The sequence below is a fragment of the Ambystoma mexicanum genome, chromosome 1q, assembly GCF_040938575.1.
Source record: "Ambystoma mexicanum isolate Mex_15411 chromosome 1q, UKY_AmexF1_1, whole genome shotgun sequence".
In the NCBI taxonomy this organism is placed as follows: Eukaryota; Metazoa; Chordata; class Amphibia; order Caudata; family Ambystomatidae; genus Ambystoma; species Ambystoma mexicanum.
Genome location: NC_090922.1, coordinates 1,529,582,949 through 1,529,607,677, shown reverse-complemented (window position 1 = coordinate 1,529,607,677; position 24,729 = coordinate 1,529,582,949). Strand labels below are relative to the sequence as shown.

The following is a 24,729-nucleotide window of genomic DNA, read 5'->3' as shown; positions in this document are numbered from 1 at the left end:
CCAGCTATGAGCAAACAGGCAGGTAAAGAGACAAAGCACAGAATACCTTCAGTTATGAGCAGACAGGCAGGTAAAGAGATGGAGCACAGAAGACCTCCATCTATGAGCAAACAGGCAGATAAAGAGACGGAGCACAGAAGACCTCCAGCTATGACAGGCAGGTAAAATGACCGACACAGAAGACCTCCAGGGAAAGTGACGGAGCGCAGAAGACCTCCAGCTATGAGCAAACAGGCAGATAAAGAGACGGAGCACAGAAGACCTCCAGCTATGAGCAGTGACGGAGCACAGAAGACCTTCAGCTATGAGCAGTGACGGAGCACAGAAGACCTTCAGCTATGAGCAGACAGGCAGATAAAGAGACGAGCACAGCAGACCTCCAGCTATGAGCAGACAGGCAGGTAAAGTGACGGAGCACAGAAGACCTCCAGCTATGAGCAGACAGGCAGGTAAAGAGACGGAGCACAGAAGACCTCCAGCTATGAGCAGAGAGGCAGGTAGAGTGACCGAGCACAGAAGACCTCCAGCTATGAGCAGAGAGGCAGGTAGAGTGACCGAGCACAGAAGACCTCCAGCTATGAGCAGAGAGGCAGGTAGAGTGACCGAGCACAGAAGACCGCCAGCTATGAGCAGACAGGCAGGTAAAGTGACGGAGAACAGAAGACCTCCAGGTAAAGTGACGGAGCACAGAAGACCTCCAGGTAAAGTGACGGAGCACAGAAGACCTCCAGGTAAAGTGACGGAGCACAGAAGACTTCCAGCTATGAGCAGACAGGCAGGTAGTGTGACGGAGCAAAGAAGACCTCCCCTCCATCTATGAGCAAACAGGCAAGTAAAGTGACGGGGCACAGAAGACCTCCAGTTATGAGCAATCAGAAAGCACAACACTGTACACCAGGAGCAATCAGAAGCACAGTACTTTCACCGGGAGCAATCAGAAAGCACAGAACTGTACACCGGGAGCAATCAGAAAGCACAGTACTGTACACCAGGAGCCATCAGAAAACACAGCACTGTACACCGGGAGCAATCAGACACCGGGAGCAATCAGAAGCACAGTACTGTACACCAGGAGCAATCAGAAAGCACAGTGGCTACCAAGAATACCCGTCAGACAAACAAATCGCTCTCCTCTCCCAATGAAACGCCATGCCCAGTGTTGCCCCCCCCCACACCCTCTAACCCCCCGATGTGAAGAGCCCACTGCGCTCCGGTAGGTTTCAGATGCAAGCAAGAAAATGCAATATTCTGACAGGAGAATTGGGGGCGAGCAGTAGTGGAGGGTACGGACCGGTGGGAAGATGAAGACCCGTCAGAGTATCTTTATAGAGCGTGGGCTCAGAGCAAGAAAAAAGTAGTGCAGGTTAAACGGATCCCCAGAGAGTCACTTTCAGAGCCTAAACCCCGAAACATGAAGGAAGAGTCAGACTGATGATCAAAATGAAACCAGAAAAGCAGGGTATAGGATGGACTGCCCTGTGACCTTTACCTCCGACACATTCCCTGCAGCCTGGGGCGCTTTGGCCTCCCCATGAGTACACAGAATACCGCGGATCGTCTTATACGCCTTTGAATTCCCGTGAAAGATGCAGAAAGACTGAAAGGCGCATTATGCGGAGCAGTGAACGAGTGGCTCAACACCCCCCTCTTGCACTATGCTTCGGAACTGCAGTCAATAGCATGTCTGAGAGGCAACCGTAATGCATGTTAGCTCGAGATGCTGCTGCCTTGCCGCAAGTCTTGAGGGTCCCCATCCCGGAGAGATCGGGTGCTGCTGGAGCTGGGAGGCTATCTGGCTTAGCATAGTGCACCCGCAACGCCCTCCTCTGCTTCCGGCAAGGCTACTGATGCGCATAGAAGCAGGAACAGCTTCAGAAAGTCAAGGTTTCCTAGCAGTGATGGATAAGCAAACATACTTTCAGACCGTACCTTGCGGGAAAATCCCACCATCGGGTCCTGAGAGAGGAAAGAACGGAAAGAGCCATGGAACCATCGAAGTGATGTCAGCCCTCACCAGACGCCTCTGCGAGGGTAGCTATGGCAGAGCAGACAAGCAAAAAGAGGGGGGCAGAAAAGAACAGCGAGATGCTGCAGTTACCCCAAAAGAGTACACTGGAACATACACCGAGTGGCCGGCTCCCACCCATGCCGCAGGGTGCTAATGGGAGCTATGGCATGGGAGCTATGGCAGAGCAGTCAAGGGAGGCTGGAAGTGAAGAGCAGCGACTCACTGCCCCCCCTCCATTGCCCCAGAGAGCACACCACATGGAGACACTGGAACATATACACCGAGTAGCCGGCTCCCACCCACGCCGCAGGGTGCTAATGGGAGCTATGGCAGGGCAGTCAAGGGAGGCTGGAAGTGAAGAGCAGCGACTCACTGCCCCCCCCCCCCTCCATTGCCCCAGAGAGCACACCACATGGAGACACATCTACAATACCTAGTAGGTCAAATGATGCACTTCAAGCTAGACATGAGACCTAGCAACTCCTAAACGTAAGCCCACTACCTGGTGGCAAGCACCACCCACATGGGCCAAAGAAGGGGTCGAAGAACAGGGAACCCAAGACACCCCACTGAATCCATGCCCAACATTCCCCCTCACACACGTGTATTACACTCCTGCAGCTCAAACTGCCCCCTAGTAACCTCAAGATGGAGGTGGGGGGGGGGGGGGTTGGGGGGGACCATTCTCTGGAATAGGGCTTGGACCCCATGTAACCTCAAGGCGGGGAATGTGCACCTGTGCACGGGACCATTCTCTGGAATAGGGCTTGGACCCCTAGTAACCTCAAGGCGGAGGGGGGGGGGGGGGGGGGGGGTGTGCACCTGTGCATGGGACTATTCTCTGGAATAGGGCTTGGACCCCATGTAACCTCAAGGCGGCGCATGTGCACCTGTGCACGGGACCATTCTCTGGAATAGGGCTTGGACCCCTAGTAACCTCAAGGCGGCGGATGTGCACCTGTGCATGGGACCATTCTCTGGAATAGGGCTTAGACCCCTAGTAACCTGAAGGCGGGGGTGCGCACCTGTGCACGGGACCATTCTCTGGAATAGGGCTTGGACCCCTAGTAACCTCAAGGCGGCGGATGTGCACCTGTGCACGGGACCATTCTCTGGAATAGGGCTTAGACCCCTAGTAACCTCAAGGCGGGGGGGGGGGTGTGCACCTGTGCATGGGACTATTCTCTGGAATAGGGCTTGGACCCCATGTAACCTCAAGGCGGCGCATGTGCACCGGACCATTCTCTGGAATGGGGCTTGGACCCCTAGTAACCTCAAGGCGGCGGATGTGCACCTGTGCATGGGACCATTCTCTGGAATAGGGCTTGGACCCCTAGTAACCTCAAGGCGGCGGATGTGCACCTGTGCACGGGACTATTCTCTGGAATAGGGCTTGGACCCCTAGTAACCTCAAGGCGGAGGGGGGGGTGTGCACCTGTGCATGGGACTATTCTCTGGAATAGGGCTTGGACCCCATGTAACCTCAAGGCGGCGCATGTGCACCGGACCATTCTCTGGAATGGGGCTTGGACCCCTAGTAACCTCAAGGCGGCGGATGTGCACCTGTGCATGGGACCATTCTCTGGAATAGGGCTTGGACCCCATGTAACCTCAAGGCGGCGGATGTGCACCTGTGCACTGGACCATTGTCTGGAATAGGGCTTGGACCCTTAGTAACCTCAAGGCGGGGAATGTGCACCTGTGCATGGGACCATTCTCTGGAATAGGGCTTGGACCCCTAGTAACCTCAAGGCGGGGATGTGCACCTGTGCATGGGACCATTCTCTGGAATAGGGCTTGGACCCAATGTAACCTCAAGGCGGCCGATGTGCACGGGACCTTCTCTGGAATAGGGCTTAGACCCCTAGTAACCTCAAGGTGGGGGGGAGGGGGTGTGCACCTGTGCACAGGACCATTCTCTGGAATAGGGCTTAGACCCCAAGTAACCTCAAGGCGGGGGGGAGGGGGTGTGCACCTGTGCACAGGACCATTCTCTGGAATAGGGCTTGGACCCCATGTAACCTCAAGTTGGAGGATGTGCACCTGTGCACGGGACCATTGTCTGGAATAGGGCTTGGACCCCTAGTAACCTCAAGGCGGGGAATGTGCACCTGTGCATGGGACCATTCTCTGGAATAGGGGTTGGACCCCATGTAACCTCAAGGCGGCGCATGTGCACAGGACCATTGTCTGGAATAGGGCTTGGACCCCTAGTAACCTCAAGGCGGCGCATGTGCACAGGACCATTGTCTGGAATAGGGCTTGGACCCCTAGTAACCTCAAGGCGGCGCATGTGCACGGGACCATTGTCTGGAATAGGGCTTGGACCCCATGTAACCTCAAGGCGGCACATGTGCACGGGACCATTGTCTGGAATAGGGCTTGGACCCCTAGTAACCTCAAGGCGGTGGATGTGCCCCTGTGCACGGGACCATTCTCTGGAATAGGGCTTGGACCCCTAGTAACCTCAAGGCGGCGGATGTGCACTCGTGCACAGGACCATTCTCTGGAATAGGGTTGGACCCCTAGTAACCTGAAGGCGGGGGTGCGCACCTGTGCACAGGACCATTCTCTGGAATAGGGCTTGGACCCCATGTAACCTCAAGGCGGCGGATGTGCACGGGACCATTGTCTGGAATAGGGCTTGGACCCCTAGTAACCTCAAGGCAGCGGATGTGCACTCGTGCACAGGACCATTCTCTGGAATAGGGTTGGACCCCATGTAACCTGAAGGCGGGGGATGTGCACTCGCGCACGGGACCAATTTCTGGAATGGGGCTTGGACCCCTAGTAACCTCAAGGCGGCGGATGTGCACTCGTGCACAGTACCATTCTCTGGAATAGGGCTTGGACCCCTAGTAACCTCAAGGCGGCGGATGTGCACTCGTGCACAGGACCATTCTCTGGAATAGGGTTGGACCCCATGTAACCTGAAGGCGGGGGATGTGCACCTGTGCATTCGACCATTCTCTGGAATAGGGCTTGGACCCCTAGTAACCTCAAGGCGGGAGATGTGCACTCGTGCACAGGACCAATTTCTGGAATGGGGCTTGGACCCCTAGTAACCTCAAGGCGGGGGATGTGCACCTGTGCATGGGACCATTGTCTGGAATAGGGCTTGGACCCCTAGTAACCTCAAGGCGGCGATGTGCACCTGTGCACGGGACTATTCTCTGGAATAGGGCTTGGACCCTTACTACCCTCAAGGTGGGGGATGTGCACTCGTGCACAGGACCAATTTCTGGAATGGGGCTTGGACCCCTAGTAACCTCAAGGTGGGGGATGTGCACTCGTGCACAGGACCAATTTTTGGAATGGGGCTTGGACCCCTAGTAGCCTCAAGGCGGCGGATGTGCACCTGTGCACGGGACCATTCTGTGGAATAGGGCTTGGACCCCATGTAACCTCAAGGCGGGGGATGTGCACCTGTGCATGGGACCATTCTCTGGAATAGGGCTTGGACCCCATGTAACCTCAAGGCGGCGCATGTGCACGGGACCATTGTCTGGAATAGGGCTTGGACCCCTAGTAACCTCAAGGCGGCGGATGTGCACCTGTGCACGGGACCATTCTCTGGAATAGGGCTTGGACCCCTAGTAACCTCAAGGCGGCGGATGTGCACCTGTGCACGGGACCATTCTCTGGAATAGGGCTTGGACCCCTAGTAACCTCAAGGTGGGGGGGATGTGCACTCGTGCACAGGACCAATTTCTGGAATAGGGCTTGGACCCTTAGTAATCTGATATATGATATGATACATGGCATTTGTAACGCGCCTAGACACTAGTGTTTCAAGGCACGACGAGGCATGGGAGGGGGAACAAGGGAGGACAGACAACGATCCTACTAGGCCAGGTGTCATTCAGATCACGCAAGTGAAGGGGAAGGGGAAGGAGAAGTAAGGGGGAGAGGACAGTGCAGTACATGGAATAAGAACCAAACTAAATAAAGATAAATAGTACGTAAAAGTACTGCCCATAGGTGGCAAGTGCAAGGAAAGTGCAGCCATCAGGTGTCAAGTGCTGGTGGTGGGACTGTAGGGATACCGAACCAGTCCCCAAGTGCCGGGGAAGCCGGGAAGGCATTGCAGGAGTGCGGCTGGCAGGGGAAGGGACCTGGGCCAGAGATCAGAGGGTGACCAGGTAAACCAGTGCAAATTTTGTGTCAGCCAGGATGTCAGCAAGGAAGAGGAGGAGAAAAAGCAGAAGCAAAGAGAAAGGATTTGTGGTGCTTCCGGAATCGAAGATTATTCTCCTCAAATTTCAGGGAAGCAGTTCCAGAGGGAGTCCCCAGCCGAGGAAAGATCTACCACCAACTCGTTGCTTGGAGAAGTGACTGACTCTGAGGGAGTTGGAGGCGGATGAGCAAAGAGCTGGAGAAGGAAGATATTTAGGAAGAGAGTTGAAAAGTATAGGGACCCCAGGCTCCAGAAGGCCTTATGGACGATGCAGAGGGTTTTGAACTTAATCCTCGCAGCCACTGGGAGCCAGTGCAGAGATTTCAGTCCTGGAGAGATACGGTCCCTGGGCGTGAGGCCAAGGACCAGTCTGGCGGCTCTGTTCTGGATAAGTTGCAGAGGGCGAGGGGATGTGCACCTGTGAGGATGTGCCCCTGTGCACGGGACCATTCTCTTGAATAGGGATTGGACCCCTAGTAACCTCAAGGTGGGGAATGTGCACCTGTGCATGGGACCATTCTCTGGAATAGGGCTAGGACCCCTAGTAACCTGAAGGCGGGGGTGCGCACCTGTGCACGGGACCATTCTCTGGAATAGGGCTTGGACTGCTAGCAACCTCAAGGAGGGGGATGTGCACCTGTGCACGGGACCATTGTCTGGAATAGGGCTTGGACCCCTAGTAACCTCAAGGAGGGGGATGTGCGCCTGTGCACGGGACCATTCTCTGGAATAGGGCTTGGACCCCTAGTAATCTGAAGGCGGCGCATGTGCACCTGGGCACGGGACCATTCTCTAGAATAGGGCTTGGACCCCTAGTAACCTGAAGGCGGGGGTGCGCACCTGAGCACGGGACCATTCTCTGGAATATGGCTTGGACCCCTAGTAACCTGAAGGTGGCGCATGTGCACCTGGGCACGGGACCATTCTCTGGAATAGGGCTTGGACCCCTAGTAACCTGAAGGCGGGGGTGCGCATCTGAGCACGGGACCATTCTCTGGAATAGGGCTTGGACTCAAGTCTAGCCATTGAGATGGGGGGCGCCAAACCATGTGTTGGGTAGATTTCACTTCAGCCCTGTGCTCGGGTCTTTAGCTGGGTCTTCCTGACCCCAAGTACCAGCGACTGCGTCAGGTCCAGCGGGCCCAACTGATGAGGGAGGAGTGGGGGCGACTACCAGGCCCAACTGATGAGGGAGGGGACGACTACCGGGCCCAACTGATGAGGGAGGGGAGTGGGCGACTACCGGGCCCAACTGATGAGGGAGGGGATGGGGCGACTACCGGGCCCAACTGATGAGGGCGGGGAGGGGGGCGACTACCGGGCCCAAATGATGAGGGCAGGGAGGGGGATAACTACCGGGCCCAACTGATGAAGGAGGGGGGATGACTACCGGGCCCAACTAATGAGGGAGGGGGGCGACTACTGGACCCAACTAATGAGGGAGGGGGGCGACTACCGGACCCAACTAATGTGGGAGGGGGTGACTACCAGGCCCAATTAATGTGGGAGGGGTGTGACTAACGGTTGCAGTGTAGCAGTATGCACTTTTTACAATTACTAAATAAGAGAATGGCCTTGCACTATATTTTTGTTAAAAAAGTTGTTCTCTATATATGAACAGACAGCAATAAAATCACTTACAGTTAAAACATAGATAGCAATAAAAACACGAAAGGTCAAAACATGCAACACTAACAAATAAGAAGAAATCGTTTTTTTAAAACATGTCTTGAAAATTCAATGGACAGTTTTTCTAGAATTGACACTGCAATCACAGGTAAGTAGAACACGTTTCCCCATTCACTCCAACACGTGCTGGGGAACAGCTGTGCGGCTTTGGGCAGGTTTCGGGGGACAGATTGACCTTTGCTCAGGTTTTGGCCACAGATAATCCTTGGTGGAGAAAAAGGCGCAGAGATGAAGATGCTCTCGAAATAAGGGCTGGTCAGCAGCACTGGGGGGACAGAGGGGGGCGATCAGAGGCAATGCCTATGGCAGGCAATGTAACTAAGCTTTGAGAATTCTTGTACCACTGCGCCCAGCTGCCCAAGGGCTTGGTGCGCATTAAGAAATTAATAAACAAACAGAGGAAACAGATGGAGGAGGACAAAGGGCTGAAGCATTAGGACTGTGGCTCTGAGCAACTCGCGAATGGAGAGGAAAAGGAGAAGACTACGCAGGCATCAGCGGTGGAGGAGGAGATGAAGAAGGGGGATAGTATCCCAGGGCTGGAATATTGGGGGTACTCCCCCCGCAGGTAGCAGGCCAGATCTTATTGAGGGCAGAAGATGGGAGAGGCAATAGTGTGTGGACCACTGCTTCCCCACCGCTCCCAGGCATTGTACGACCCCCCCACAGGGACGATTCCACCCCCCCTACCCCCTGCTTCCCTTACTCACCCGGCTGTTCACTGGTTTCTTCTTTGCCTCGAGAACTACATTCAGGCCCGGCTTCAGCTTTCCCTGGGCAAACGCATCCTGAAGCTGAGGGAAGAAGAGAAGGGTCAGTGATCCACTAGCACTCTCAGGATGCAACACGCCCATACCCACCCAGAGAAGCCCCAAACACCTCCTCCGCCCCAGGGAACCGAGCATTAACCAAGAGACAAGGAAAGCACAGCCGCTCATTCAAAACAGCAACCGCAATACCGGCAACCAAGGAACGAAAACAGACCCCCCTCCCCCAGGCACTGGCCACAGCCCAAGATACTCATTCATTCATTCTCAACACCATCAAACCCAATACCTGCTGCCAAGGAAACAAACCAGACCAAGGCACTGGCCACAGCGAGACAAACTCATTCATCCACAACACCAACACACCCAATACCTGCTCCCAAGCAACGAAAACAGACCCCAAGGGTATGGGCACACTCATTCATTCACAACAGCAACAAACCCCAATACCTGCTCCCAAGCAACGAAAACAGACCCCAAGGGTATGGACACACTCATTCATCCACAACACCAACAAACCCCAATACCTGCTCCCAAGCAACGAAAACAGACCCCAAGGGTATGGACACACTCATTCATTCAAAACAGAAACAACCGCAATACCTGCAACCATGCAAAGAAAACTGACCAGGGCACTGGCCACAGCGAGACACACTCATTCATTCATTCACAACAGCAGCAACCGCAATACCTGCTCTCAAGGAAAAAAACAGACCCCCTAGGCTCTGAACACAGCCCAATATACTCATGCATTCAAAAATAGCAACAAACCAAATACCTGTAACCAGTGCTCCAGATAAGATTTTGAAGTGGGAGTATTTTACTCCCTATTATTTCAATTTGGGAGTAAACTTTTTAGTAAGTAAAAAAGTACGTTTAATTCCAAATTGAGTATTTATAAGCAAGTAAAAATATGTTACGATTATAAAACAGAAATGTTTTTGTAATAAACATTTCTTTGAGTCAAAGTTATTCATGCACATCGAAAGATACATTGTTACCGCTTCAGAGCAGGCAGTAATACTATCAGTTTCTTCCAGTGGGGCTACGTTTACTTCAGGTACAAACATATCCATGGAGCTGTGTGGGTGAAGGCAGGTGGACAAGTTTCTATGTGATGGTTGCCCATTTTTGTTGGGTGTATTTTTACTCTCTAATGTTATTTGTTGTGAGTATTTGCCAACTTCTAAGGAGCAAAAGTGGTAGGTACACCCCTTATCTGTAGAGCTGCCTGTAACCAAGGAACAAAAACAGACCAGTGCACTGTACACAGCGAGACACACTCATTCATTAATTCACAACACCAACACACCCAATATCTCCTGCCAAGGAAAGTAACCAGACCAGGGCACTGGCCAGAGCGAGAGATAAAGAGCAGAGGATTCTACTGCCACTCCTTCGTTATTACTCGCTCCCTCAGTAGCCTCATTACACTTGGGTTGCCATGAGGCCCGTTTTGTTCTACTAGCTTTGGCCTCCCTCGCACCCAGAGGGACCACCACAGTTTTAAGAAGTGGGCATTACTCTGCTGCTGCTCCTGAATACACCATAGGGCCTGTTGCCTTACTACACCTAGAATTCGAGTTACTATATTGCTGCATTAAAGGGGTCTGAGGATGGGACAGGGGCAACGCGTTGGTCTTAGAAGCACAAACGTTTTGCCCCCCCTATCCACTTATCTCACACACACACATCCAACAAGAGGAGTCAGGTCAGAAAATAGCAGTGATCAGAATATACACAAACCAAGTATTCTTTCAGTAGGGACCTGGACTGCAATCACCCGCCTGGCGCTTGCGCAAATTTTCTAAGTTCCTTTTCTTCAAAATCTATAGGTGTAACTTCCTGACTTAAGGCTCCTCAAGTGTTGGTGACAAAGCAGTCCAGACCTAGCTCTCAATAGGTGAAGTGTGGTGGGCTGGTTCACACCAGGTACATGCCGCATTGCAACACCGAGGCGGTACTTCGCCTCCGTGCCATGGTACTAACGAGACGGCGCCCCACACATCTCCTCTCCCCACCCTGTACAGGTGGACCCTTTCTTCTGTATCCCCCCCCATTGTATAGTTTGGTTACCTCTGTAAAGCGCTCCGCTGTATGGTTGTATACCTCTGTAAAGCGCTCCGCTGTATAGTTGTATACCTCTGTAAAGCACTCTGTTGCTTCGCAGAGCTAGGTCTGGGAGGAGAGTGTCTGGTGGTAGGTACACACTCAGCACTGGTTCCTTTGGCTAGCCAGTCAGGGGCAGTCAGGGGTGGAAGCAAGGCACCTGCCCGATGTCATGAGAAGAGGATTGAGGGCAGATTCAGCATCAAGTATCTCTGAAGTCCTGGCAGTGGAGGGGCCTCACTTCTAGATGCAGGCACCTCAGCAGATTTGGCCTGTAATGTAGTCGTCACTACCGGATCCTTTGTGTCGGTTGGAGAGGCAGAGCTTTGTCATCGGATTCTCTGGAGCATAAAAAGATGGTGGTGGTGAGCTTCGGTCCTTCCTCAGGCAGAAGGACTAGGGGGTGGAGTTGGGGGAGGGAGGGTGAATCTGCTTGTATCCCTCTCTGCAGACAGCGAGTGAACACAGCACCCAAATCACAAACAAAGAATCATTCAAGCAGAAGCCTTCATCCAGTGGCAATTCTTCCAAGGTCTCCGATGCATTCGGGAAGAGTCTAGGAATCCACATTATCCCAGAAAGGCATCTGCGTGTGCCAGAAAGAACTCGTTTCAAGAGGTCTAGCGCCCCCCAGTCCTATGAGAGGCCTCCCACAGCCCAAGGTATGCATTGTCTGTCCATCAGTGTGTCTCACAATCACACATAGGGACAACATAAGGGTTATAGGTCAAATGCTCGAATGCATTTGATCGAATGACAATATGCTCGGGTCAATTTGACCGGAAAAAGGGTCAAATTTTTTTTGAGGCTCCACCCCCCCCCCCCCAAAACCCTTGTTTTTGGTGTTAAAACGCCTTTTTTTACCTATACTAGAGCAACAAAACAAAAAAAGATATACTTTCAACAAAAAAAATTAAAATCGACCTTTTTGTTTTCAGTCAAATTGACGCGAGCATTTTGTCGTTCGATCAAATGCATTCGAACATTTGACCGGACACCCAACATAAGAGTCTGATGACCCCTCCGGCCCTTGCGCCAAACAGCAACATCAAGGGCATCAAAAAACTATCCACTCAGCTATTATGGATTCTACCATGTTGAGCCATTTTATTCAGACGAAAAAGCCACAGCAGCCTAGTCACATGACTAAAAGAGGAAGGAGTAACTTATCTGGAGCACCTTTTGTATACCCCCACTTGGAGGATCGTACAAACCCTTAAGGACAGGCACATAAAACACAGCGGCACATTGACAGCCTTTGGATTAAGCTTGGCTGGAAGAAAACAGTTGAAACCTCATTAAGGCCATCAAAAAGTAGAGAGGGAGGGGGGCTAGGCATGAAAATAAGCAAGTGTTGCATAGCAATCTGCCATGCATTTCCGTAGGTTTGCTAATTCAATTGGCACTTGTGTAGCACAATTAGCTATTTAAATTATGTCTCACCCTGCATGCCTCTCTTATAGTCCCCAGCCTACCCTCCCACAACGGAGAGAGTGCAGCTGAATTCCTCTCCTCTCATAAAAGTGCCAACATCCTGTGTGGAAGGGCTAGGCAAGAAAAGTTCTCTCTTTTTCAAATTACTGCAAACCAGAGGTAATCAGGATGATACTTTTATTGATCCAACTAGATCATGTTTTGCAAAGACCAGTCAGTATCTGCCAACTTTCGTTTATTTTTAAAGATGGTCCTTCAATTTCATTCCTTAAAATGTAAGTTGATAAATAATGCATAATCACAGTATTGCTGCTGTAAAACAATGCATGGTCTCGGTTTTTCGGTACAGTTTAGATTATTGTTGTCCAAATAAAATGTCAACTAGATTTCACTGGCAGTGAAGGTGAATCATATTGACGAATGAAAACACTGGTAAGTGATCACATGATGGTCAAATGCTTTTGATGGCCAATTTACTTATGTGACGAGACCTGCTGGCTGCATACATCTGGGAAACAGCTGCTCGCCCCATCAGCTGAGCCTGAACTCTCTGCTGGCGGCATACATCTGGGAAACAACTGCTCGCCCCATCAGCTGAGCCTGAACTCCCTGCATACATCTGTGAAACAGCTGCTCGCCCCATTAGCGGATCCTGAACTCCCTGCTGGCTGCGTACATCTGGGAAACAGCTGCTCGCCCCATCAGCTGAGCCTGAACTCCCTGCTGGCGGCATACATCTGGGAAACAGCAGCTCGTCCCATTAGCGGATCCTGAACTCCCTGCTGGTGGCATACATCTGGGAAACAGCAGCTCGTCCCATTAGCAGATCCTGAACCCCCTGTTGGCTGCATACATCTGTGACAGCTGCTCGACCCATCAGCTGAGCCTGAACTCCCTGCTGGCGGCATACATCTGGGAAACAGCTGCTCGCCCCATTAACGGATCCTGAACTCCCTGCTGGCGGCATATATCTGGGAAACAGCAGCTCGTCCCATTAGCGGATCCTGAACTCCCTGCTGGCTGCATACATCTGTGACAGCTGCTGGACCCATCAGCTGAGCCTGAACTCCCTGCTGGCGGCATATATCTGGGAAACAGCAGCTCGTCCCATTAGCGGATCCTGAACTCCCTGCTGGCTGCATACATCTGTGACAGCTGCTGGACCCATCAGCTGAGCCTGAACTCCCTGCTGGCGGCATATATCTGGGAAACAGCAGCTCGTCCCATTAGCGGATCCTGAACTCCCTGCTGGCTGCATACATCTGTGACAGCTGCTCGACCCATTAGCGGATCCTGGACTCCCTGCTGGCGGCATAAATCTGGGAAACAGCTGCTCGACACATCAGCTGAGCCTGAACTCCCTGCTGGCGGCATACATCTGGGAAACAGCTGCTAGGCCCATCAGCTGAGCCTGAACTCCCTGCTGGCTGCATACATCTGGGAAACAGGTGCTCGGCCCATTAGCGAGCCTGAACTCCTCGACATCTCATCACCCTATTGCTTAATACCTTCAAGCCCATAAGTGAGAACAGCAAACTTCATTCTGCCCAGTCTGCCGTCTAGGCCATCCTTTCTGCTTAGTCTCTTTCTTTCCGCTTACATAGTGATCAATAGCTCCACCCAGTCCCATTCGCATGAACATTTATGAGGAAAATAGTGGCTATTTTACTAAGTAACAATCTTAATTGATGGTTAGTCGAATATGAATTGACTGGTTTGTTAATATTTAAATTGGGGTTTGAATTGTGTATTTTTAATGGCACTTTATAAAGCGACAGTGCAAAAAACAAAATGTCTGCTTTTTTTCTATGCTTTACGAAGACTACGAAATTGCATCAGAAAACATGGGAAATGTAGTCCATTTAGCATGATATATTAACCAGTCCCATTTTATTCATCAGTACCATGGTTAAGCTGCAGAGTTCAGTGAAACGGTGGTGTTTTGTGAGGAAATAAAAAGCCTATGTTTGTAGCCTGACATTCTGTGGCTTTTTTTCTGCTTTTGCAGATATCGTGCTTAGCAGTGCCCGTCTCGTGGTGAGAGGCGATCGTTCAGCAGCAAACACGGAAGCAGGGCTCGCACAGCTTCCCGTGGGGTGAGACGGCTGAAAATGTAGGAGCAGGAGTCTTGTGGCACAAGTTGAAGATCTGCAAAGTTCCAAGACTGTGGTCGAATGGCAACAGATGAAGCGAGGTAGTACAGGAGAGCGGTGGTCACTTCCGAAGGTTTAGCAGTCACAAATCCTTTGGGGTTGGGGGCCTGAGGGGGTACTGTGGGGGGGGTTGGGGTGTAAGGTTGACGGGTGGCGATGTGAGGTCGAGAGGTCAAAGTACCAACAAAAGCATTTTTAAAAATCAGGACAGAGGGGCAGAGTTTCACTGGGACAAAACTGGAGTCGATGCTAGTCAGTCACAGGGGTCATTTTTCGGGCTGCTCTTCTTTGTAGAAGTCTTGGCTCCAACAGTGATCTCAAACATTTGCAGGGCCACTCCTTTTAACTAAGTTTCAAGCTGGGAGCCAGCCCAAGCGCAACAATGGTAATTATCAGCTCCATTCAAATAGCCGACGGCTACTCAATCCTGGATAGCCACTGGTCACCACATCAGCTCAGCAGCAGGATTTCAGGCACCAGAGATGTGGATTGGGACTAGAAAGTCTCAGTGGCGCGCTCACTCAATGGCCGTTAACCCGCGAAAGCCACAGCTTTCCATACAAGTCACTTCCTAAACCGAGAAGACAGGAAGACCACCAAAGAACAACATGGCCAAAGAACAAGCAAAAAAAACTCATGGTACTGCTGTTTTAACGTATCCTAACTGCACTTCCTGTAAACCCATGTGTGCAACTGTAACAATACAAGAATTAGAGAGACATAGGGCCTTATTCCGAGTCTGGTGGTAACCCTGCTGGTACTACCGGCGGGTTGCAGCCGGACTTGGAATAATTTTTCCTGGCACCCGACTTCCCAGAGCCACCGGGAGATTAGAACCACGGCGACCCGAAAAGTCAGGCGCTGGTAAATTGTAAGTCCCCATTCCCATATAGTGCCATGGGATTCTATGGGAGTGGGGACCACGGAGGCACCATGATGGTCTGCCTACCGTGGCCGCTGTGCCCAGCAGGGTCAGACCTGTCGGGAATGGCAGCTCTGGCAGGCAGACCTGTAGTATGCTGGTCCAGAAGCAACGGTGCCGGTAAACTTACCGGCACCGTTGTTTCCAGACCGGCATACTTGTAATGAGCCCCATAGTCTCTCAGTACTGGCGGTCTTGGGGATGATCGGTTTTGCCATAATAGGCTAAGAAAGTAAAGCAGGCGCCTGTACTGTGACCCAAAAAGTCAGTACAAGGTTCGGAACCGGCAAAGAAAGGGTGCCCCATAGAAATCTACAGAGGGAAGATTTAATACCTTCTTGCCCTAGTTAGTTATGTGTGTCCGTGGGCCATCCTGGTACAGGGAACGCCCTGCACAGAAGAAGCCCACATCAGAACCAGTGCGTGCCTGAATAGCCCCCCACGAAATGAAGTGCCCCAGTCTCTGAAACCCAAGGCCGTGAATTATCTGGGTCAAAGTAGAGCGAGTTAGCTGCAGGCGAGTGCGGGAGATGGACCGCAGAGGATTTCCCTTTGCTTCCTATGGAAATATGCACGGGCACCCTCTTTGGAAGGTCAGAAATTCTGTTATTTCGTCCTTGTACCTTGAAACACTAGTGTATGGGCGCGTTATAAATGCCATATCATATCATTCCAAGAGACCCTCCACTCCAACCCCCTATGCCGTTAAGTGGCTATGACCCGTCTGTGCTAGGGATGTAGCCCAGAGGCCACTTGCGCCCCTTCAGGCTCACCTGTGCGCTGGCTATGCTGCCATGAAGGCGATACGGGGCAGGCTTGGTTCAAGGCTGAAGGCAGTCTGCCACGACAAAAAGCGGCAGCTGGAAAAAAAGAAGGATTCGAGGTTTGCACTGAGTGTGTAGAGGTCGCATCTAGACAGCACTTTGCTGTGCAGGATCTGCACTGCACGTGCAGGTGCTGCAATCATGCGTAAGCACAGCTTAGGAGCCCCTGGAATACCTCGCATGCAGCATGTAGTCACCGGACGTAACACGAAGCCTCTCACTTCCAGATGACGCCGCGAAGGTCACAGCAATAGCAGTGAATCACAAGCGTGGGATAGTGCCCAGTTCATGCCCTACGCGCATGGGTGAATACTACACTCCTGTGTAAAACAGAGCACCGCCATCCCCTACACTCGGAGGGGGAGGGACAGTCACCAGCAGTCCCTCTAGCCACGCCCTACACCAGAAGATTCTGGTCTAACCTCCGGACATTCTGAAGCATGCTCAGCAAGGACCCCAGCCCTTCACCCGAGGGGTCACTTCATTGGGTCTTCTTACCTCTTTATCGGTCATCTCGCACGGGTCAGCGTCTGACCCAGCTTCGGAAGCAGACTCCTCTTCATAATCAGACATCCTGACAGGAGACCCTGGCCTGAAACGGGAAACCAAGGCACAGAGTTACCAAAAGAAGAAAACGGGAATATGCACAAAGAATATCTAACACATGCAAATCAAGCAACGACCTCCTTGCTGGCCAAAACAGAGCAGTCTTCTTTTAATAGTTTCCCTTCCATTTAGGAACATTAACCAGGGAACATTTTACTCGAACATGGTGTAGGTTACACATAACCGCCGTGCTTGCCCATTTTACTCCCCAAAATCTGGTCATGAAAACAAATGGAATCAAGTGGCATGTGTGTGTGTAGGTGTGGCCTCTGGTGAAGGGATGAGAGGAAGCGACCAGCGAAACATGGGCAACCTCCAACTCCCACGTGCCCAGAAAAGACAGCGGAAATGCTCCACGGCTGCTGAATGCCACCAGGAGGTCCCCGAGGAACAGAAAACATTTGGCCACCATTTAGGCTGTGTAGGGTGCCATGCCACCCCAGAATATCAGTTTCAACACCACACTGTGGGCAAAAATTGAACTGGCAGGATGCCTGAAGGCACATGCCTCCTGCCCTGGCTGACTTCTACAATCACTCCTTTGTCACTGGAGTCTTCCCATCCCCCCTTAAGCACCTCCTTGTGCACCCTCTTCTTAAGAAACCCTCTTCTGACCCCTCCTGCCCGGCTAACTATCGCACAATCTCCATCACTCCCTTCCTGGGCAAGCTCCTGGAGAAACTGGACATCTCCCAGCTTAAATCTCCATGCTGAATCTGTTGGTTGTCTTCATGACCATCAGTCTGGCTTCAGAGCTGCCAGAAGCACGGAAACTGCTCTCCTGAACATCCGTGAAGACCTGCTCTCCAACCTGGGCTCTAACACTCCGTGTGTTCTCATCTTGCTTGATCTCTCTTCTGCCTTGTCAACCATGCCAAAGCCTGACCAGTGATAACCTGGGTATCACTGGTCAGGCTTTGGCATGGCTGACTTCTTTCCTCTCTGACCAACCCTCCCAGGTCCAACTTGGGTCCTTCCCCTCTGACATCTTTTTCTCTACCTGTGGTGTCCCCCAGGGATCTAACCTCTCTCCCTGGCTGTTCAACCAGTATCTGGCACTTCTCGCCCACCGCATTGCTGCTCTCTGCCCCAACTTTCAGTGCTATGCGGATGATACCCAGCTCATTTTCAGGCTACACTCGGCCTCCTCCTCTACTTCCCTCATCTCCGACTGTCTGCTATCCAGGAGTGGTGTGCCGCCAATGACCTCTGCCTTAATGTCAGTAAGACAGATTCTACTCATCGGCACACCCACTCCCTCCTTCCCTGCAGTTCTCTGGCCGGCCTCTCTTGACCCTCTTCCTGCTCCTACCTGCAAGACAAAAAACCTTGGGGTCATCTTCGACTCTGCACTCTCCTTCTCTCCTCACATTTCTGACGTCTCAAAGAAGTCACACTACCAGCTGCACCTCCTCAGAGGTATTCTTCCATTCCTCTCCTTCCCCCAGAAGCTCACTGTCTCCAGAGCCCTGGTTCTCTCTAAGCTGGACTACTGTGACAGCCTCTATCTAAATCTGCCTGCCTCTACTCTCCACCCTCTGCAACTCATCCAGAACAGGACTGTGAGACTTGTCCTTGGCCTCAAGCCCAGGGACCGTATCTCTCCAGGATTGAAATCTCTTCACTGGCTCCCAGTGGCTGCGAGGATTAAGTTCAAAACCCTCTGCATTGTCCACAAGGCCTTCTGGGGCCGAAATACCTTAAACTCTCTCTTCCTAAATATCTTCCTTCTCGAGCCCTTCGCTCATCCGCCTCCAACTCCCTCAGGGTCAGCCGCTTCTCCAAGCAACAAGTTGGAGGTAGATCCCTCTCCGTGACAGGGGCCTCCCTCTGGAACAGCCTTCCTGCCTCCCTGAAACTCGAGGAGAACCATCTCAGGTTCCGGAAGCACCTCAAAACCTTCCTCTTTGCTTCTGCTTTCTCCCCTGCTAAATTCCTGATTGAAACTGCATTGAATCTGCACTGGGCCACTCTCACTGATCACGGTCCCTGGCCCAGCCACTTGCCCCTGGCAACCCCTGCACAGCGGGACTGTCTCTGTATCCCTACAGCCCCCCTCCCAGCACTTGTCTGCAGTTATCTTGCACTTGCCACCAGCTGGCCCTTTATTTATCTTATTATTCTACTACCCCATGTACTGCACTTTCCCCTCTCCCTTGCCCCTCGCACTTTCCCTTCCCCTCTCCCCATGCACTTGCGCGATCTGAATGACACCTGGCCTAGTAAGATCGTTGTCTGTCTTCTCTTTGCCCCCCTCCCTGCCTCGTCGCGCCTTGAAACACTTGTGTATAGGTGCGTTATAAATGCCATATCATATCATGAGAAGATAGATCAGTGCATAACCTCAAAGCAGCAGCAGCCAAAAGGTGCACTCACCACCAGCCAACTGGAGCGAGAACAGACCTCGTGGGGTATTGACGGGGTGGGTGACTATGCCATGCTAGGAGCTTGCAACCACTAGCCAACTGAGTGAGAATGGACCTTGTGGGGTATTGACGGAGTGGGTGACTATGCCATGCTAGGAGCTTGCAACCACTAGCCAACGGAGTGAGAATGGACCTCGTGGGGTATTGACGGGGTGGGTGTCTATGCCATGCTAGGAGCTTGCAACCACTAGCCAACGGAGTGAGAATGGACCTTGTGGGGTATTGACGGGGTGGGTGACTGCTATGCTAGAAGCTTGCAACCGCTAGCCAACGGGAGTGAGAATGGACCTTGTGGGTATTGACGGGGTGGGTGACTATGCCATGCTAGGAGCTTGCAACCGATAGCCAACGGGCGAATGGACCTTGTGGGGTGTTGAAGGGGTGGGTAACTATGCCATGCTAGGAGCTTGCAACCACTATCCGACGGGAATGAGAATGGACCTTGTGGGGTGTTGAAGGGGTGGGTGACTATGCCATGCTAGGAGCTTGCAACCACCAGCCAACGGGAGCGAGAATGGACCTTGTGGGGTATTGACAGAGTGGGTGACTATGCCAGGCCAGGAGCTTGCAACCGCTAGCCAACGGGAGTGAGAATGGAATGGACCTTGTGGGTATGGACAGGGTGGGTGACTTGGCTATGCCATGCTAGGAGCTTGCAACCACTAGCCAACGGGAGTGAGAATGAACCTCGTGGGGTATTGACGGGGTGGGTGACTATGCCATGTTAGGAGCTTGCAACCAGTAGCCAACTGGAGTGAGAATGGACCTTGTGGGGTGTTGAAGGGGTGGGTGACTATGCCATGCTAGGAGCTTGCAGGTGTACCTCTGCCCCAAAGCACGAGTCTGAAGTCAAACCTGCAGCCCTGCAGTGTCTTTGCTTTACAAAAATAAAATAATAAGGACACAGAAATTACTAAAAGCAAGTAGCTCCTGTGTGTAGTAGTCGAAGGACCCAGATTAGCTTGACAGAAACTGCTACCAGGAGCTACTTTGACTCCCAAAGCTTCATAGCGTCCTAGAAATAAACCGATGTGATCTGCATTTGGCAATGTGCATCAGGAGCCTGGATGTACATTTACAAGGCATTACGTATCGATTATCTAACGTGAATAGTTAAGGAATACACATAGTTTGCTTCTAAAGGGGAGGGTAAATCGGAGGCAGGCGATTTACTGGCACCCAAGTCACAGGGATAACGCCTGTTCACTCGCTGCGTTCAGCTTGCACCCCTCAAATCTTCAGCAGCAGAAATAGAGCGACAAAGTGCCTGGTACAAGCTACAAACACATTCCAGAGCCTGGGTCTCCAAGCAATGGATCGCAACCCACTGGTAGTTTGCATGAGTCTTCCCACTAGCTCCTAGCATCAAACAACAACACGAGCACTGCATCTGAAGTCCCTGGGCCTTTCCCACTGCCCCTCCATCTCCTCTTCCTTCAAAGCAGTCAAAACCTGTGTGCATGTTGAGAGGAGGGTCTGCAAGGGCTCGGGCAGTGTCCCAACAACGATCAATAACAAAAGTGCATGTGAAATGCGTTCTGTGGCCAATGTCACCAAGAAGTACAAATGATGGTAAGCGTTACTGTGCATGCTGGTAATTGTAGGCTTTTAATCCGAATGTGTAAATACAGAGTGTGAGTGTGTGTAAAAGAAGACCATCTGTGGGAGTCACAATTTACATGAAAAAAGGTACATCCAGCAGTACACGTGTCCGTTTAGAGTAAAATAAAATAATAATTTCAAGATACTGAGTTCTTTGCTTTAAGCAAGGTAAGACCCAAATTGTATTAAAAATTAAGATGGAATTTCACATGATACATGGATTCCATCTCTATGCGTGTCCTAATATAGAAATTAAAGCGCAATCGGACATTTCACTTTTAAGCAAACTTAGCAAACTACCATCTGGTGCTTGTCCTCTTGAATTTATAAAAGCAAGCAGGAATGTAAAACGACAAGTACCATCTATTGTCAGGAATTAAAAACATGATTTGAGAGTTTGGTTTACGAATACAGGGTGAGAACATTGAGGCGAGCCATAAAATGGGAGAACAATAAATTGGGTTAAGACACCATACAATTTACAAGTAATTCTCCAACACATGGGAATCCTAATAAATGCCGGGTCACTAACAGTAGGCAGGATATGTCGGCACTGCCACTGTAAAACAGATGTTGATGCCATTCCAAACAATGTCATAATGGTCACTAACCATTTTTGTGATGCTGGGGCCCTCAATATACCAAGAGAGAAATGCAGGCATGGCCCATTGGTCATGCACCGGAATGCCTCGCAGGATTCCTGCAGGAGAGGAAGCGATCCTGTGAGCTGTTCACTAGGATACTGCATCCTCCATAAAGGCCAGGTGGGGGGCAGGTCGCCACCCATTATTAACAAGTCACCCCTCGCTACAACCATACCCTCTTTGCTCAAAATGTTACGATTCATATACTGCCTGGATGGGTTGCTCTAGGATTCATGCACACTTCAAGTCATTACTATAAAACGGAACGTTATTTAAGCCCAGTGATTAACAGTTCTGCATACAAATGGTCAATTATTTTGACATAAAAACCTTTAAGGGTAGTGAACAAAGTAGGCTTCTGCTTACTTTTCCTTGGCTAAAATCTGGGACCTAGCATGTGAGCACATTGCATGAGTTGGGCATATGCTAAACTGGTAGTACACAAAGCAGAACGCGCTATAAGCCGATTTGTTTTAGAACCGTTAATTGAGTACTCCCCCTCTGGTTCTTTTAGACCTGCATGTGCAAAAAACAACCAAACGATACCCTTGTTGAAATTCTGGATGCAGACACTCCATCCAACAAAAAGGCAAAAGATGTACAATTTCCATCCAGGAGTAGGAAACAAAGAAAATGTCCATCTGTAATCTACGGTGCCCAAGTGACAGTGGGAAAAGAAAACAAAAAAAAAAAAAAAGGGTTGTATACGAATTGTCGTTTTACAACTGCTCGAATGACAATTGACCTTTTCACAATTGACCGAATTGTGAAGGTCAATTGTACCATATATGTGGGGGGAAACCCCCCACAACCCCCCACCCAACGCCAAACCCCCAAAACCTATATATATATATATATATATATTTTCGGTCAATTGTGATCCTTTAAATTCGGTCAATTGCTCATTCGAACAATTGTAAACGACCAATTTGGGTAATACCAAAAAAAGTACAGCTGAGAGCCATACTACAATAATACACACATTATTATGAAAAATTACCCCCAAAAAGCAGCCTGCGATTATAAACACTGCAATGCAAATGCTGCTAGAGAGGCATCCTTCAAAGCTGCTAATTATTTGATGAAAAATAAAAAGTATTTTTACATATGGTGCAAGCGTGAAGGGCACAGTGATTTATGTGGCTTACTCTGTTGCAAGAGATTTTATAAATGGTCCTAAATTTATTTATGTCAGGTGTGCAGATGGGTGCAAACACTACGGCAAGAAGGGTATCTGCAATACCAGCCAATGTGATTCTCTCTCTCTGCAAATCTGCCCAGTCCAGAAACGAACTTCCCGAAACCTTTGATCCCATCTGACAGCATCAGAATGTAAAATGGAGAAATTAAAATTGACCCTATGGGTTAATGTAGTGAAGATGTCATTACTCCCAAAGTTATTATATGTATTTAGTATACTCCCTCGGCCACACTCAAATGCTTTATTATTGAGTATTACTAAGTCATGAAATAGTTTTTTGTAGGGGGAGGGAGGTTGTGCCTGAATCACGAAGGAGTGCTGATGCTGGACACCCAGGAGCCGCCGTTAGCTCCTAGTTCCCCCGAGTGCTGATGCTGGACACCCAGGACCTGCTGTTAGCTCCTAGTTCCCCCGAGTGCTGATGCTGGACACCCAGGACCTGCTGTTAGCTCCTAGTTCCCCCCCAGTGCTGATGCTGGACACCCAGGACCCGCTGTTAGCTCCTAGTTCCCCGGAGTGCTGATGCTGGACACCCAGGAGTGCTGATGCTGGACACCCAGGAGCCGCCGTTAGTTCCTAGTTCCCCCCAGTGCTGATGCTGGACACCCAGGACCTGCTGTTAGCTCCTAGTTCCCCCCAGTGCTGATGCTGGACACCCAGGACACGCTGTTAGCTCCTAGTTCCCCGGAGTGCTGATGCTGGACACCCAGGAGTGCTGATGCTGGACACCCAGGAGCCGCCGTTAGTTCCTAGTTCCCCCCAGTGCTGATGCTGGACACCCAGGACCTGCTGTTAGCTCCTAGTTCCCCCGAGTGCTGATGCTGGACACCCAGGGGCCGCCGTTAGCTCCTAGTTCCCCCGAGTGCTGATGCTGGACACCCAGGAGCCGCCGTTAGCTCCTAGTTCCCACGAGTGCTGATGCTGGAACTCTAGGGGCCGCCGTTAGCTCCTAGTTCCCCCGAGTGCTGATGCTGGACACTCAGGAGCCGCCGTTAGCTCCTAGTTCCCAGGAGTGCTGATGCTGGACACCCAGGGGCCGCCGTTAGCTCCTAGTTCCCACGAGTGCTGATGCTGGACATCCAGGGGCCGCCGTTAGCTCCTAGTTCCCCCGAGTGCTAATGCTGGACACCCAGGACCCGCTGTTAGCTCCTAGTTCCCCCCAGTGCTGATGCTGGACACCCAGGACCCGCTGTTAGCTCCTAGTTCCCAGGAGTGCTGATGCTGGACACCCAGGAGCCACCGTTAGCTCCTAGTTCCCAGGAGTGCTGATGCTGGACACCCAGGACCTGCTGTTAGCTCCTAGTTCCCTCGAGTGCTGATGCTGGACACCCAGGGGCTGCTGTTAGCTCCTAGTTCCCCCCAGTGCTGATGCTGGACACCCAGGACCCGCTGTTAGCTCCTAGTTCCCCCCAGTGCTGATGCTGGACACCCAGGACCCGCTGTTAGCTCCTAGTTCCCCGGAGTGCTGATGCTGGACACCCAGGAGCCGCCGTTAGCTCCTAGTTCCCCCCAGTGCTGATGCTGGACACCCAGGACCTGCTGTTAGCTCCTAGTTCCCCCGAGTGCTGATGCTGGACACCCAGGAGCCGCCGTTAGCTCCTAGTTCCCCCGAGTGCTGATGCTGGACACCCAGGGGCCGCCGTTAGCTCCTAGTTCCCCCGAGTGCTGATGCTAGACACCCAGGAGCCGCTGTTAGCTCCTAGTTCCCCCCAGTGCTGATGCTGGACACCCAGGACCCGCTGTTAGCTCCTAGTTCCCCCGAGTGCTGATGCTGGACACCCAGGAGTGCTGATGCTGGACACCCAGGAGCCGCTGTTAGCTCCCAGTTCCCAGGAGGGCTGATGCTGGACACCCAGGAGTGCTGATGCTGGACACCCAGGAGTGCTGATGCTGGACACCCAGGAGTGCTGATGCTGGACACCCAGGGGCGGCTATTAGCTCCTAGTTCCCCCCAGTGCTGATGCTGGACACCCAGGAGCCGCTGTTAGCTCCTAGTTCCCCCCAGTGCTGATGCTGGACACCCAGGACCTGCTGTTAGCTTCTAGTTCCCAGGAGTGCTGATGCTGGACACCCAGGGGCTGCCGTTAGCTCCTAGTTCCCCTCAGTGCTGATGCTGGACACCCAGGAGCCGCCGTTAGCTCCTAGTTCCCCCCAGTGCTGGTGCTGG

General features: G+C 51.6%; 1 protein-coding gene across 4 annotated transcripts in view; it reads right to left on the bottom strand.

Annotated features, from left to right (window-relative positions):
* EBNA1BP2 (EBNA1 binding protein 2) overlaps nucleotides 1-24,729 on the bottom strand; it is a 117,077-nt gene that overhangs the window by 88,174 nt on the left and 4,174 nt on the right. For 2 of the 4 annotated variants that reach the window (XM_069642452.1, XM_069642453.1), the window contains exons 2-3: nucleotides 16,582-16,670; nucleotides 8,585-8,668 (exon numbers count right to left, since the gene is read on the bottom strand). In XM_069642452.1, coding sequence (XP_069498553.1) covers nucleotides 8,585-8,668; nucleotides 16,582-16,656 — 159 coding nt within the window. In that variant the 5' untranslated portion in view covers nucleotides 16,657-16,670. Of the gene's footprint in view, nucleotides 1-8,584; nucleotides 8,669-16,581; nucleotides 16,676-24,729 lie in introns of all 4 variants that reach the window. The other 2 variants (XM_069642450.1, XM_069642451.1) reach the window with 1 other exon arrangement.